General features: G+C 38.9%; 1 protein-coding gene across 3 annotated transcripts in view; it reads right to left on the bottom strand.

Annotated features, from left to right (window-relative positions):
- mast3 (microtubule associated serine/threonine kinase 3) overlaps positions 1-15,022 on the bottom strand; it is a 37,215-nt gene that overhangs the window by 3,567 nt on the left and 18,626 nt on the right. For all 3 annotated transcript variants that reach the window (XM_014469984.2, XM_023339743.1, XM_014469985.2), the window contains 21 exons: positions 14,674-14,831; positions 10,917-10,992; positions 10,361-10,570; positions 8,590-8,691; positions 8,064-8,196; positions 6,954-7,018; positions 6,271-6,362; positions 5,981-6,189; positions 5,615-5,753; positions 5,366-5,498; positions 5,119-5,284; positions 4,442-4,543; positions 4,169-4,291; positions 3,468-3,580; positions 3,135-3,301; positions 2,848-2,969; positions 1,950-2,150; positions 1,548-1,774; positions 1,327-1,449; positions 1,100-1,236; positions 481-665 (listed from right to left, as the gene is read on the bottom strand). In XM_014469984.2, the coding sequence (XP_014325470.1) occupies positions 481-665; positions 1,100-1,236; positions 1,327-1,449; positions 1,548-1,774; positions 1,950-2,150; positions 2,848-2,969; positions 3,135-3,301; positions 3,468-3,580; positions 4,169-4,291; positions 4,442-4,543; positions 5,119-5,284; positions 5,366-5,498; positions 5,615-5,753; positions 5,981-6,189; positions 6,271-6,362; positions 6,954-7,018; positions 8,064-8,196; positions 8,590-8,691; positions 10,361-10,570; positions 10,917-10,992; positions 14,674-14,831 (2,983 nt within the window). The remainder of the gene's footprint in view (positions 1-480; positions 666-1,099; positions 1,237-1,326; positions 1,450-1,547; positions 1,775-1,949; positions 2,151-2,847; positions 2,970-3,134; positions 3,302-3,467; positions 3,581-4,168; positions 4,292-4,441; positions 4,544-5,118; positions 5,285-5,365; positions 5,499-5,614; positions 5,754-5,980; positions 6,190-6,270; positions 6,363-6,953; positions 7,019-8,063; positions 8,197-8,589; positions 8,692-10,360; positions 10,571-10,916; positions 10,993-14,673; positions 14,832-15,022) is intronic.

The following is a 15,022-nucleotide window of genomic DNA, read 5'->3' as shown; positions in this document are numbered from 1 at the left end:
TTACAAGTAAAAATGTATTTGGTAAAATGTTCACTCAAGTATTGAGTAACTGATCAAAACATAAATAATTTGATATTTGAAAATAACATCGAACAAACCAAAATATAAAGTTATGTTGAAATTTTTGACATTTTCAAGATCAAAATAAAAATAAATCATACAAGTGACATAATTAAAATTTAACAAAAAAAGACATTTATCCAAATCAGTTTATTTCAATATAAAACTTATGAAGCTAATAAAAACTGCAGGTGTGTGTCTGATGAATATTTGGTTAAAACAAGTTTGTCTTCATTCAGAGAAGTTACTCACAGTGGGCAGAAATTTTACTCAAGTAAGAGTAGTGATACCTTATAATAATATTACACAAGTAAAAATACTCTTTTTTTCCCAAAATGTTACTCAAGTAAATGTAATCTTTTACTCTCCAACTCTGCCTAAATCCACCAGAACTTTAGGACGTCTGTAAGGTTGCCTCACCACAGCCCTGATGATCTGGTGCTGGGCTCCTGCAGGGTGTAGAGGGGCCGGGGGACAAGCTGTGTGTCGGGGAGCCTGGGAGGCTCTCACTGGAGGAAACGGAGTGATGAAGACCTGAAGAGAAGCTGCGGCTGCTATGCATCACCGTACTCTGCTTGGACAGCTTCTTTAGGATGGTCCGTCGTCTAAAAAGCAGAACAGGAGCAAATATGACTGGAAGAAATTCACCCAAAGATTTCAATTGGCCTTTTCCTCAATTTTTCAACACTTAAAGAGTACAGTATATTAATAAGTCGCAGTTTTTTTCACAGTTCAAATGTTCCAGTGCCTTATGCGTTTTCCTCTTTGCGACACAAGGATTTGTGCCGCAAAAATGATTTCTTACATTTTTGAAATTAAAAATATACTTTGTGTTGGTATATTACACAAAACCTCAATAAATACATTGCAGTTTGTGCTGCAATGTTGCAAAACCTGAAAAAAAAAAGTTGCATGATGATAAACTTTACCATCAGTCAAACAGTAGGGGGAGACATTGCTGTCCTTTACAAGCCTGACAAAGTTAACAAATGATGATGACTAGGGCAGCAGAGCTGCGTCTGATAGCTTAGCTCTTTACCTGTCGTAATTATCTCTTTTTCTGCTCTTCTTGCTGCGTCGGGCCATTTTGCCTTTGTGTTTGGTCTTCCTGGCTGGACCCACTTTGATTGATGTGTTCTCCAAGGCTATGGTCTGCAGAGCCACTTTGTTGCCACTCTGCACGTTTCACAAGAATAAAGGTATTAAAGCAACTTTTAATAAAATAAAGAAAGGTCAACTGAACATCGGCCCAACAGGAGACTATACCTTCAGCAGCAGCTCTATCAGCTCTGGGTGGACCAGGCCCTGCACAGACTCTCCATTCACGTGGGTGATGAGGTCTCCGGTGCGGAGACCTGCCTGGTGAGCTGGGCTGCACTCCTCCACACTCTTTTTAAACAACCAGCAGAGGAGTTTTATTTCAGCATTACATAATCACCTCTTTAAGGCTGAGATCATCCAAAACAAGCAAAAACAGAAGAACCCACCGACACCATATGATGGACAGTGTAGACGTCGCTGTCACCCATGTAGACCCGGATGGCCTGCAGGGTGAAGCCGTACTTCTTCCCCGACGTGTGGATGACAATCGGAGGCTTTAAGCTGGTGGGGCTGAAGGAGAAGTCTCTGTTAGGCGACGAGTCACGAGACGAGGGGTTGGAAGACAGCGAACGTGGAGAAATGGGACTGGGCTGGAGGCCGCTTGGTGAGTCATCTGAAACAAACATTAAGATACAGTAGAATATTAATATCTACTTTATTATTCCAAGTTATAAATCTCAGCTTGGTGATCCCCTCCTCTGCTTCTCAGTTGTTTGCTTTATTATGTTTAAAATCTCAGAAAATGAAACTGCTGATATTATCCTTTGCTCTGCTGGACGTCTGCGCACCTGCAGTGATGATGAGGGACAGGGCTGAGACAGACGCTGATTTGGGAACCTTTCCTCCGCAGGGAAGCCTCTGTCTGTCCGGTGTCTCCAGCTGGTTCCCAAAGCGTCGGGGGCCGACTGGGTCCTTGGGGGACGAGTGTTTGGCTCCAGTGCTGTTGCTGCGAATCCGGATCCTTCGGAGGTTTGACACCACCACTTCAGCTGCAGATGACAAACGTAGATGGTAAATAATATTTCCACTGTTTTTGAAGCAACTAAGGCTACATTCTCACAGCAGATCTTGATGCTTTATTGTGATTTTTTTTTTGCTGAAATCCAAATTTTTTTTAGTATTGGTCTTGTATACTACTAGTAATGCGACCACATCTATGCGGTTTACAACCCCAAAGTGACCCACATATGCAGAAGAAGAATGTAGAAGTCACACAGCAGCAAACTGTTTATGGCAGTAAAAAAGGAATGCCGTTATCTAATGATTAATTTTAAGTTGCTGAGCAATGGAGTCAATGTTATCATCACAAGATCATAAAAACACAAAGGAAACTAACAGAAACAAATAACTAAAACCAACGAGCTTCAGTGGAGCATTAACTGGAACTTCTTAAGAGAAGAACTATGAGTGGTGGGATTGTGATGTGATGTGATGTGCTTCACGGACAAATTTTTTTTCAAAATTATAATTTTTAGCCTTTGTTTATGTCTGGATTTACCACATCTAGCTTCTATTGGTGCAGAATTAAGATGCATGTCTCACATCAGTGACGCAAAAGCTTTGAAAACAATTGGATACATATCTGATTTAGTACCACATATGGAAGTGGCACAAATCTGGGCCACATTTGCCTGGTCTGTGAATGTAGCCTAATTGTGATTGAAAATGTGTAAGGTCAGGGTGTACCTTCATCGTCGGTGGAGAGGGCGAAGCGGGGCATTGTTTCCAGGCTATGGGTGCTGCTCATCACCAGGGGACTCGCGCTCCTTTCAGACTGTGAGGAACTGGAGGATGCCCGAGGGCGAAGGCTGCAAAAAGCCAAACAGTGAATTTATGAAAATATCATCTGGTAGAAAATCAAGCTATCAAGTCAACACACACAAGACCTCCAACGTTTATCACCTGTTTCCTCAATTGTCTGCTTAGAAGCCCTAAAAAAATTAATCGCAGCACAAATGTTTACAACTGCTCACCTGGCCATGCGTGCAGAGTGCCTGCTATCCAAACAGCCATCTGCTGGGCTCAGGGACAGACTCAGCCCCCCGACATCACCACGGTCCTCCTTCTCTTCGCTGTGGCTGCGGTCTGAAGAGAAGCTCAGGTTGGATGGTGTTGCCAGATGTTCTGTGCTGCTGTAAACCTTGAGAGAGAAATAGCGGGGAAAAAGAGGGAGGATGGAATCAGGAATTACTGTACAATCAGCATTAACAAAAACCTTACTATTTTGAATCCAAGGTGTATTTTTTTGAAACAAAGAACAACCTGTTCAACAGTTTGTTTTTGATGTTGGACGTAGCAGTTTTTACCTTACTGAAACGATGAGACCAGGAGGAAAACTGCCTGATTTCTAAAGATGACTCTTCATCATTAGTTTCTTCATCTTCGTCAGACGCCAAATGATGGTAGCGATCAGAACGAGCTTCACACAAAAAGAGAAGAAACTAAGAACTACAGGAGCATGAACTGCAAACAAAAAGCGTGGTGGAGTCTAAATACTAAACACAATATAGAACTAATTATTTGGACTCTTACTTCTTTGTAAACACATTTCAAAAAGCTGACATTTTCATCTTCAAATTTCAAATTAAAATGTTCACTGATTTGGTTATTAAGTATAGTAGAAAGCTGAAAAAGGAGCTGTTACTTTTGTTTTTCAGCACTTGTGTGGCTTAAGTCAAATGTTCAAAAAACAAACAACAAAAGACAACAAATTTGACTGTAACTGACAAGCCGGGTATGTTTCAGATGGGGACAAAAATCTTGTATGTTATTGACAAATAAACAAGTTTCATATATTAAGATGTAAAAAAAAATTAGCTTTAAACTACTGTGTGACTCTCTGGTGTATTTGCAGGTTAATGAAAAGAAGACACTGGACTGGGCTGTGTGTGTCTGTGTGGGTGTTTAGATGCTAATGGTCAGAAATCCTCTGGGAGCAAGGTTAGGAAAACAGCCCTGTCCACTGCTATGTTGTGCTTTGCAGCACAGACTCTTAACTGGAGCTTACTGTCAAAGTAGCTGGTGTCATCTTCTGCTTCCAGCTGAGGAATGAACTCTGCTTTTTGTCTGAGGAGTCCATTCCAGTCCAAACCCACAAAGAAAGGATGCTGCTTGACCTCAGTGGTGCCACCTGCATCCACAAGGTACTCAGTTTCAAGCTTTAATCAAACAATAGTTCAAGTTCAGAGCTGCTACGGCTCTCTATAAATACTTTTTTAAATGAATTACAATCTAAGTGAATTTTAATCAACTAATTAGATTGTTTTTTAATGAACTGTACCTGTTCCCAGTCGTTCTAAAGGGCTTTGCCACAGTAGGCGGGTGATTAGGTCCTGAGCATCAGCAGGTAAGGCATCGTCTCCTTCTGGCCAAATGATTTCATCTAAGAATTAAATAAACACAACACATTTAACCAATTGATTAAATGATCTTTAACATTTTTCTAAATAAAACAATGTTTTTTCTCCTAAACAGATCATCTGCATTGGGCAAATTTGATTGGCTTCTATGTGAGTAATTAGAATAAAAAGAAATCAACCATTTTGGCTTTAAATAGGGCTGCAGGGCTTCAGACATTTTTCCCATAAAAATATCTGGTTTCAAATGTAAATAACTGTTTCCAAATTTAGGTTTTTAATCAAATGTTAGATTGTATTTTATTACAAAATTGTGCAGTCTGAATATCAAGTACTTCAAGGACTTAATACAGAAATCAGGCACTTTCTGAACCTTGAAAATATTGAATTGAAATTTGAGACTTTTCAAGGATTTCAAGCACCAGTACAAACCCTGTGTTTGAAGGTGAACCCAGACTTATTGCCACCAGTTCTGTGAGCACAACATCAGTTTGCTAACAGATTCTGACAATAATGTAATCACCAACCGGACAATTATGTTATAGCAAGAAGAAAATGCATGAATGAATACATTTGAATACATTTTCATATCAACACTCACCACTGACAACCTGCCCAAAAAGCTCTTCAGGTGTGTCTCCAAAAAATGGAACACAGCCAACCAGGAACTCGTACAGGATGATCCCCATCGCCCACCAGTCCACCGGCTTTCCATAGCCCTGTCTGAGGATCACCTCTGGAGCAATGTACTCGGGAGTGCCGCACACCTGCATGAGCAGACAAACAGAGATCAGTTCTGTCGTTTCTTTTTAAGCTGTTTGTTCGTCTTCCATCTGACTGTGTTTTACCTGTTTGTCTACAAATTCCCTCGTGTCTTTTTCTATGTGACCCTCATACAGGTTGGTGGTCATGTTCATCAAGCCGATTTTAGACAGTCCAAAGTCGGTTAACTTAATGTGGCCCATGGATGTGATCAACAAACTGGAAGGTGAAAAAACATGAAGCACAAACAATTCATTATTCCAAATTCTGATTTGATAAAAGAAAAAAGGAAGGGAATCTTGGTGTTAATTTAGCAACAGTGAAACGTTTCTCACTTGTCAGGTTTAAGATCTCGGTGCACAATGCCATAGTTGTGAAGGTACTCAAGTGCCAGGACTGTCTCAGCAAAGTACATTCTTGACATTTCTACAGGCAGGGGGCCCATATTCTTCAGCAAGTTGGCACAATCTCCACCTAAAAAAAAATACAGAAAACAATAAAAAACGATTGTTTAACAATTTCCTATTTCAAACATGATGAAACCTGATTGCTAGACTACAGGATTTTTCATCTTTGCATTTCTTGTGGAAATATTAGGCACCCCCCAAAAAGTATATGTGCTTTATCAACCTAGTTCAGATTTAGGCAAATGTTCTCAAGTGTCAAAGTTAAGCTTTAGAGGCTCAATTGCTGAAGTTTACCTTCTACGTACTCCATGACCATGCAGAGGTGGCGTCGTGTCTCAAAAGAGCAGAACATGGAGACAACGAAGGGGTTCTCAGCAAAAGTCAGGATGTCCCGCTCCACAAACGCCTGTTGGATCTGGTTCCTCAGCACTAGGTTCTGGCGGTTTATCTTCTTCATGGCAAACCGCTGCCGTGTCTCTTTGTGGCGGACCAAATATACCGCCCTGTTTAAATAAAAGAATAATGCTCATAATACCACAATATGAAGATGTGGAGGAACGGTTTGGTCAGGTCAAACCTCTTACCCATAAGCTCCATTACTGATGAGTTTGATGGTCTCAAAATCCCTCTCTAGAGGTTTCCTTCGGGTTGGAGTTAGTGTCTGTGGGGCTTTATTCTGGACAAATTAAAGAGGAGAGGAAGGTTTGTAGCATTCTGGCTGAATGTAAAAGAAATAAAGTATAGAGTGGGAGGTTTAAAGTGAATATTAGCTATTTTCTGCAATGTTGGAGAAAAACTGCAAGAAGTTTGAGATTTTGGCTTGAAACTCTTCAGCTTTTATTCCAAAGAAAAAAAAGTTAGATGTGGTGGGAGAATAGTCCAACCTTCCAGAACGTGCTCTAGACGGCTCTGCACCAAAGAGCACGTCCAAATAAAAAGGTGTGACAATCTAGGACTGTACTTGTAGCAAAAGGAGAATATATACACATTATAAAACAATTGGTCATAGTTTTATGGCTAATTCAGTTTACATTTGTGCAAAGTTGTGTATAAACAACACTGACATTGCTAATGAGATAAGAAATTAATACTCATTTAAATGTTTATAGTGCCATTTCGAGATCGAAAAATCCCACTGCACTGAAGGAAATAGATTCTCCAGAACAAGTTTAAAGAAATTTAAAAGAAGTATGTTTAGAGTTTATTGAGTCTTATACTTTCAGTGACAAGTCAAGTCCCTTCCTTATATCAAACGCTGAAGACTTACCTCTACAGCAGGTTCTGGCTCGACTGACACTGAAGGACTGGCGTCATGTTCAAGCTGCACCATGTCTGTGCAAAACCAGAATGAGATTGATTACTAGCACACAAAATATCCTCATCTACTATTTCATTCTCCCAAGGAGTTTTCTCAGGAATCTGATACTCCTATCTGAGCTTTATTGTGTTTAGCTGTACATGCCTAAAGCCCTAAGCAGAATTAGATTAGAAAGTTTTATCAGCCTAAAGGGATTTCCTGAAGAGCAGCCTGAATTAAAAAGATGAGTTTTTCTTCATCAAGAGCTTCAACTGCTACAGAATCAAGGTCAAATTAAATCACACCACAATAAAAGAGGTGACTATAACTTGTGGAAAAAAAAAATCTTTCTTTCAAGAGGCAAAATTCTTTCACCGTAAATTAATCAACAAAAAAAGGCTTTAATTACTTCAACACAACCGTGATTACATAAGAGCATAAATGCTCACAGTGCTTTAAGCCCATCAATAAAATTAACCACATTAACATGCAAATGTATGCAGCAAGGCACTGCAAGCCATTATCAGATCTTCTATTCCATATGGATGAAGTATGAGGATGAATTCTCTTCTGCATACTGCTGTTAAATTACTATGTTCAGAGGAGACAAGGTGTTTCATCCTAATTAAGCTAATTATCCATTAAATTAGCAGAGATTTTTTTTATAGAAACACATCTATCTCATTGAGTGCTACATTTCTTAATATCTGAAACTTATTAGCTTTAAGTGTCAGGGAGTTACGGCGACGTCTAAGGGATTATTTAAATGCAAATTTATGCAGCCTTATAATCAGATCATCTTCTCCATATGGAATACCTGTGGTGTAAGCATGAATTTCTTACCATGTATAAGTGATCATAAAAAGTGTTAAGAGAACCAAAAGAAGAGGCTCTGCGGTAACCAACACTGTCAATGAAGTATCTGTGATTTTCCCATATATATACTGATATAACATTAGAGATCTCACGTGGAAAACCTCATTTCCAGGGCAGGTAACAAAACTGATCCGAAAATGTTGATTTTGTGCTACTAGAAACATGCATGTGAGCCACACTCGGTAAAAAACAGCTGTAATTTACCTTCCAGCAGGTCTCGGGTCAGACCCAGCTGGCTGATGATGTACCGTGGGATGTCTATCTTGATCCCCTGGCCCACTTTGGCGTGACCCTCTGCTGCCTCAAGCAGGTGATAAAACTCTTCTGGGTCAAACTCCTGTCAACAGCATCCAAGAGTAATGAAAGAAGAGAGTTTGAGGCTAGGCTCCTGTCAGTGTGTGTGGTGTGTAACACACTCGAAGATCTTAATCAGCACCTCAAGTCTAGTTCCTGCTGATTTATTACTTCTAACAAAACTCCATATCCAAATATTTGACAAAATCAAATATTTTTAGATGAGACTAGCGTATTGTTTGTAGTGAAGCCCTGTTTTAAGGATTTGATTGCAGGTTTCTTGCACTTGAGTTATAACAACGAATTCATTTAGGGAACTTCTGCAGAAATGAAAGCCAGAACATTTCAGTCCTATGTCAAGGGGGAATCTAGAGCTAGATAAGATTTAACTATCTTATTTTCAATTAGGAAGAGCTTTTCTTCTTCCGCAGCTTACCAGGCATTCAAGCAGACGAGCCGGCCGAGAGATTATGATGAGGATCTTCCGCACCAGCTGGGTGATGACGGTTACCTCTTCACTTTCAGAGCGTTCAAAGGCCTGGGAAAGTGTGGAACAGGAAGAGGAAAATTTTACACATGGTAGCATTAAGTAACTTGTCAGTACTCTTTTATGTTTTTACTCAACTTGTTATGCCAAAAACAAAGATATGCAGTGCTAACTGTAATAAATATAAACTGTATTATGAAAAACTGAAGTGTAAAGCTAGAATTTAGCTAAAAATGTCAAAGTTTCAGACTAAGCCCTCCTTTAGTAATCTGTAAAAAACACACACAAACAGTCATGTTTTACAAGAGAGGGTAATGTAAACACAAAGTAGTGTTTACATCGCACAAATGGATAAAAAATTATCTGCTGAGTAGGTTCCTGCTATCACAGTCTGGAAAGTAGGAAAGAGTTTGCTAGTTATGTCCCAGTTGTTGACTAGGCCAGGCATTCTGGGTTAAAAATATGATTGTTTCAAGATATCATCATAGTATTTACAACATTTATAACAAAAATACATAAAACATGATCTAATTGCTTTAACAAAAAACATGAAATTTATTATATTTCATATGTTACAAAGTAATATAACAAATTACTTATTATAGTTGTAGTTATAAATAGCACTTATTTTGCCATTTAACCCTATTTAACTTAATAAATGGTCTTAAGCAAAAGGCAAATTCAGAATAAAAACTTGCTGAATTTATTAGCATTTTAAGCCAATGTGCTTATTTCACAAAATTGTATACATCTATCCTGTTTCAATGTATTTGTTCTTCAGATTAACTGAAGTAGCATAATTTACTGCAATCAGCTGACTAAACAACATGAAGCTTGTGGCTTGCTAACCACATTTTTAAAGCAGCATTAGCTTAATTAGAGTAATGGGTTGATAATTGTTTAGTTTTCACAAACCAATCGTAGTCCATATTTTTCACAACTGGATGCAGCTAAATCTGTCTTTGTTGTAATCAAAGGGAAAAGAGCAGGAGATTTCTGTCAGTCAGCTGGGTAGCAGTGTGCAGCAAAGTAGAAGAAGAAAAGTTCAGTCACTCGGACAGACTTCATTAAAAAGACATTAAGCCAGAGGTATAATGGAAACCTTGATTTTTTATGGCTTCTGTTCTACTGCAGCAGAAATAAAGTCAGATTTCTTGATTTTTTTTCCTTTCTCCATGTTTCTCTTCAACAAAAAAAAGGAAAATGGAAAAAAGCTACAGCTGGGAAACAAATATCAAGTCATGTTTGTGGAAGAGAGAATTTGTTCCACTGTATGGGAACAGACTTATCAATTCAGCTGGATGTACAACAAGTTGGCCATGCCCTATGCCTGCAACTATGTAAAAACACAGACAGGGAAAGAAGCTGCTATGACCACCGGTATTTTGTCAGCATAACAATATAAGTCACCTTTAAATTACAAAGTTTTACATTTTTAATGTATATTCAATGTTTTGGGATTATGCTTAATTTTCACAAACTCTTCCATGTTGGCTTAAAGTGCCTCCAGCCTTCATACAGGATTTCAGCTGCCAGATCTATTGTGTGTTTCTGTGCCTACCAGATGATTATTGACTGACCTGTGTGCCTGCGCATTTCACTCAAGCTCAATCAATCTGCTTCCAGTACTTTACCACCAATTATCTTTTGCTTGAAACTCCTGTGTAAAATCTGGGAAGCCCATTTCTGACATAATTTCAGCAGCTGCCTGTTTTCTCACCTCGTGCAGCAGCTTTTCCAGCTTCTCCTGCAGCTCGGCGAAATAGCGGGAAGTAACCAGGCCTTTCTGAGACTTGTCCAGACAGTCTCTGACCAGCTCGACCAACTGGTGCTGGATGAAGCCCAGCACGCCATCAGCCAACCGGAGGGAGCTGTCTGGAGAGTAATGGGTGACAATCTCCAACAAGCGCTCCTCCATCTGGGCTGTGGCCTTCAGGCGGGACAAGAACACAAACACAGTTAAAATAATCAACAGAACAGTAAATATGATTGTCACTCCCTTGGTGGCACCAAATGTTCTTTATTTCCTGTGGGTGGATTCATATGGCTGTATATCTTTACCCATGATTCATTCAACAAGCTTTTAGCTTTTAGCACTTGTTAAGACTTGTAATGCCCAGGAATGAGCAACTGTGTCTTAATAAGTCTTAGAACGGCATGTTTTGAGAAACCCCAGTTGTTGTCTTATACAGATTAAACATCCCAAATTTAGTCTTGCTTAGATGTGTACGTGTGAAGGCAAATGCAGAAAGTGTAAGGTATCTTTTAATACTCACCCTTGGAAAACGTTCTCGGTAAACATGGTTCATCATGACTATCTCGTTATCAAAGGAGACGGTGGATCGCCCGGGACTACAACAAAAACAAAGAAACTAAAGTTAATATCGGGTAGAGATCCTCAAATCCAGGTCTCACGGTCTGGCATCCTCCAACTTTCAGATGTGTCACTAGTTCAAAACACCTGAATCAAATGGCTGAATCATCTTCAGTATGCAGTTAAGTTCTCAAGTTTGACTAATGACCTATTTCTTTGACTCAGGTGTGTTGAAGCAGAGACAGAGCTAAAGGTTGCAGGACATCCGCCCTTTAGGACAGGAGTTACAACCCCTGATCTAGGGTGGCTGATCAATATTTCATATTTTTAATCAGTACATAATTAAATCATTATGTCTTCTGAACTACAAAGTGATTTGAAAGTAGATACAGTTAAGATATTTACATACAGTGTGAAAGAAGTATTTTGTTTTTCTCACATCTGATTTTAAATCATACATTATTTTTTTTTCCGTTTTAGGTCCATTAGCATAACCAAAAGGATTTCTGTTTGAAAATAATTATTTCTGCCATAATTTTGTGAGATTTTATCAAACTTCATATTCAGGGGTTTACATACATTCCCCAGTAATTCCTAGTTTGCTGAAATTGGGCCCCATTCCTCCCGTCAGAGCTGCTTTAACATATGTCTTAAGATGTTGCTTCAGTATTTCCATATTATTACTCATAATGAAATTTCGTGCAGCAAAATACTCACACAACATGATTCTACCATGCCCATATTTCACAGTTGGGGCGGTGTTCTCAGGCTTGCAAACTCACCCCCTTTTTCCTTAAAATGGCTATAATAGCCAAATACTTTAATTTTAGTCAAATCACACGACATATTGCCAAAAATGTCAGACATTTGTTCCCGTGTGTGTCTACAAACTGTAATCTGGCTTTTGTTGTAATGTCTTCTTCCCTTCATCCAACGTTAGTACAAGACTTGTTTTACTGTGGATAATGACACACTCTTAGCAGCTTCAGACAGCATTTTCACATTGTCAATTTCTTTTGTTCTGAGGTTCATACATTTCACACCAAAACAAGCTCATCTCTAACACACATAACCCATCTATTTCCTGAATGGTATAATCCCAGGGTAGGATGAAATGGCAGAAAATGTATGTGTTTTAAATCAGTCAATGTCAATAAGTATTGATTAGTGTTTTGTTTTACAAAATTGAAATACTGGCAACTGGTCACGTGATGTTCCGTGTTTTATTCACAGTTTCCTCTTAAACTGTTGTACTCATCTTCCCCACGGTATTGTTTTTTATTTTCAAGTGGTTATGAGGCACAGTGGCAAAACCTGAAACTGCTGTGCAACAGGTTGTTGCTAGCTTACCAATGGGAGAGTGAGTTAGTTGATGCCACCAACCTTGCTTAACTGGCAATGGAAAGGTTAAAGCCTTTCCATTGCCCCAGAGTTCAAGATCAGAGTTCAGTGAAATTACTTAAGATTCTATCAGATGCATTTTTTATTAATACTGATCATATATTATATCGCGACATATATTGTTATTGATTTATTGCCCAGCCCTGTATGATCCTGAACACTCCTATGCTGTTTCTGTTCTCTTCCTAATATTGTGGCTGATTTTCATTAGATTTCTTTTCAGGAAGTCACTCAAGGAAGTAGTGTTAATGTGTTGACACAAGATACTGTAAAAGGTGTGGCTCCGTTAAATTAAAGGTAATGGATTAACGGTAATTGTAAATCTAAAAACCATGACATCATCATCTGGGATTTCCCACATTGTTAAAGTGAAAGTAATTTATAATAATCTGCACAAACAACAATAAGTAATATCATTTTATGTCATTACCCGAGCATTTAGGGAATGCAAATAATTTTGATGAATTTAAATGACATGTGACACGAGATGTATAGTCAGAAGAGAAAGGTTATACTTTTTTAAAAGTGAACCTGGTTTCAACTGTACATAGCACTCAGACCATTACTTTTTCTAGACATAGAAGCAGTCTGCTAACTTCACAGCATCTAAACAAAGGCACATAAACTCATTATGGTTGTGACGGACAGGGTTTTCTAGGTCAACTTCAAGGAGCATATGATTTCATTCTGTTGGAAGTGAAGCCAGAATTTTAATTTGACAGCACCTAAGCTGGAAAAGCTGCACTTATGGTGGATTTTGCTGTCAGGCTTGAATGTTTCTATATAAAACATATCTTTACCAGCAGCGGAGGCTTCTCTCAGCCAAACTCAGTGAGTCATCAACACCAATCAATTAGTCATGTACTGCAACACCACTTCAGCATTTAAGCCAATGAGATAAGAGTATTTGAACTGCAAATACTTGCTTGATGCAGCTTCAAACAGAACAGATGGAGGGAAAACCTATCACATGCAAACAGTCTCCCCAAGCCATTCCTTTATTTTTTTTTTATCATGAGAAGACAGCTCTGTTGCTCTGGATGGCTGCTGCCGAACACACACTGCTGCATCTCTCAGATCAAGACCTCCAATCACTTCTCTTTTCCCGAAAACCAACCCACCCTCGATTACAGTTCAGGAGCTTCATCCCGGAGGCGCTCTGTTAGCTAGCACGCCCACGTACTGCACACCATGGTGCCAGAACATGGAGCACTCAGGCAGCACACAAACAGCACAGAGCAGAGCCAACAGACAAAAGTTGTCAAGATCACACTGGCCTGCAGTCAGACCTCCACCTGCCTGCCTACCAACAGGAACGTGTCGACGTTAGGAGGTGAGAAGAGGCGCTAAAAGCTGCGTTTGTCCAGGTCATTATGACATCTGGTAGTCTGAGAGCTAGTTGAAAACCTGCAATCTCTGCCTGAAATGAATCCATAATATTTTCTTGCATAACAAACGCGAGTTAATCCCGTTAGAGGGATTACTGTTTTTAATCTGCATAAAATATCAATCCAATATCTTCATCTGCACAAAAGAGATCATAAGGAGGGTTCACACATAGCGGTGCAAAAAATGAACACTTATGCAACTCAAAGTTAACCAAAAGTAATTAAAGTATGCAAAGTGTTTTGTTGCACTTTTTATTTTCCATCTAGAAAAATGAGCAGCTAAAATATTCTCTTCAAAATATACATTGAGGGTTGTTAAACATTTTCTATTGTCATATTTCCAGATTTTCCAAACAAATTTCCTGAATCCTCAGTCCTTTTAAAGAGATTTCTAAAAGTATAAACACGAAGATTCACTACAGATTGTTGCCAGGTTTAAAACATGGATCTTGCAAAAATATGATGGATAAAAAAATATATTATTTTGTCATTTATTTATTCCATAGAAATTCTAAACATCAAAAAATGTTTTAAGGCAGGAAGTGAGGTCACATTGCTATTACTTATTTTATTGTTTCTGTAAGTACCAATACTATTGGTGCACTGATTGCAGTTTTCTGGCCGATTACCAATCTTTAAAAAGCCTGATATGCTAATTTAGATTTTGAGCGATTTTGATTTTTTTTCTGAAAAAGTTGCTAATAATAGCTACAAAGACTCTAATTTGGCATCAGTGGAATGACTGTTGATAACTTCACATGTGCAGACATGACCTGGAAGAGGAATAGGGGACAGTGGCTTATGAAATTGGTTTCTTGTGCAAGTGTCAGCCGATCACAGATCTCTCAAAATTAAGGAAATGGGGGCTGATTTATTGGATAGCCCCTAACAAATACAGACAGTAAGCACATATCTTTTAGGATTATCTACCTGAGGCTCCTTGACCGAGGTCGTATGACCGGTGAGGGCCGTCCGTCCTCGTCAGTAATGCTGTCTGTGCTCCGGAAGTGCTTGAAAAGGAAGTGAAGCTCATCTTGGGTCGGCTGGTAAGGAAGCTGATGAAGACGCTCCTGGGAGGATGAGGATGACTACACACAGACAAAATTAGATCATTAATTGTATTCTACTAATCTTAACCCTTTTGCTTACTTTTTACTTTCACATTTTGTTTTTGTCAGGCTATTAAAGCACTGAAGCGAGAAGCAACCGTGAAAAACTTCTAAAACAAAAATTATTCAAATAAAAGAAGAGGCTTCAACTCAGCAAAAAAGCTAGGGAA

The sequence above is a fragment of the Xiphophorus maculatus genome, chromosome 9 (genome assembly GCF_002775205.1).
Source record: "Xiphophorus maculatus strain JP 163 A chromosome 9, X_maculatus-5.0-male, whole genome shotgun sequence".
In the NCBI taxonomy this organism is placed as follows: Eukaryota; Metazoa; Chordata; class Actinopteri; order Cyprinodontiformes; family Poeciliidae; genus Xiphophorus; species Xiphophorus maculatus.
This window is presented reverse-complemented; position numbering and strand designations above follow the sequence as displayed.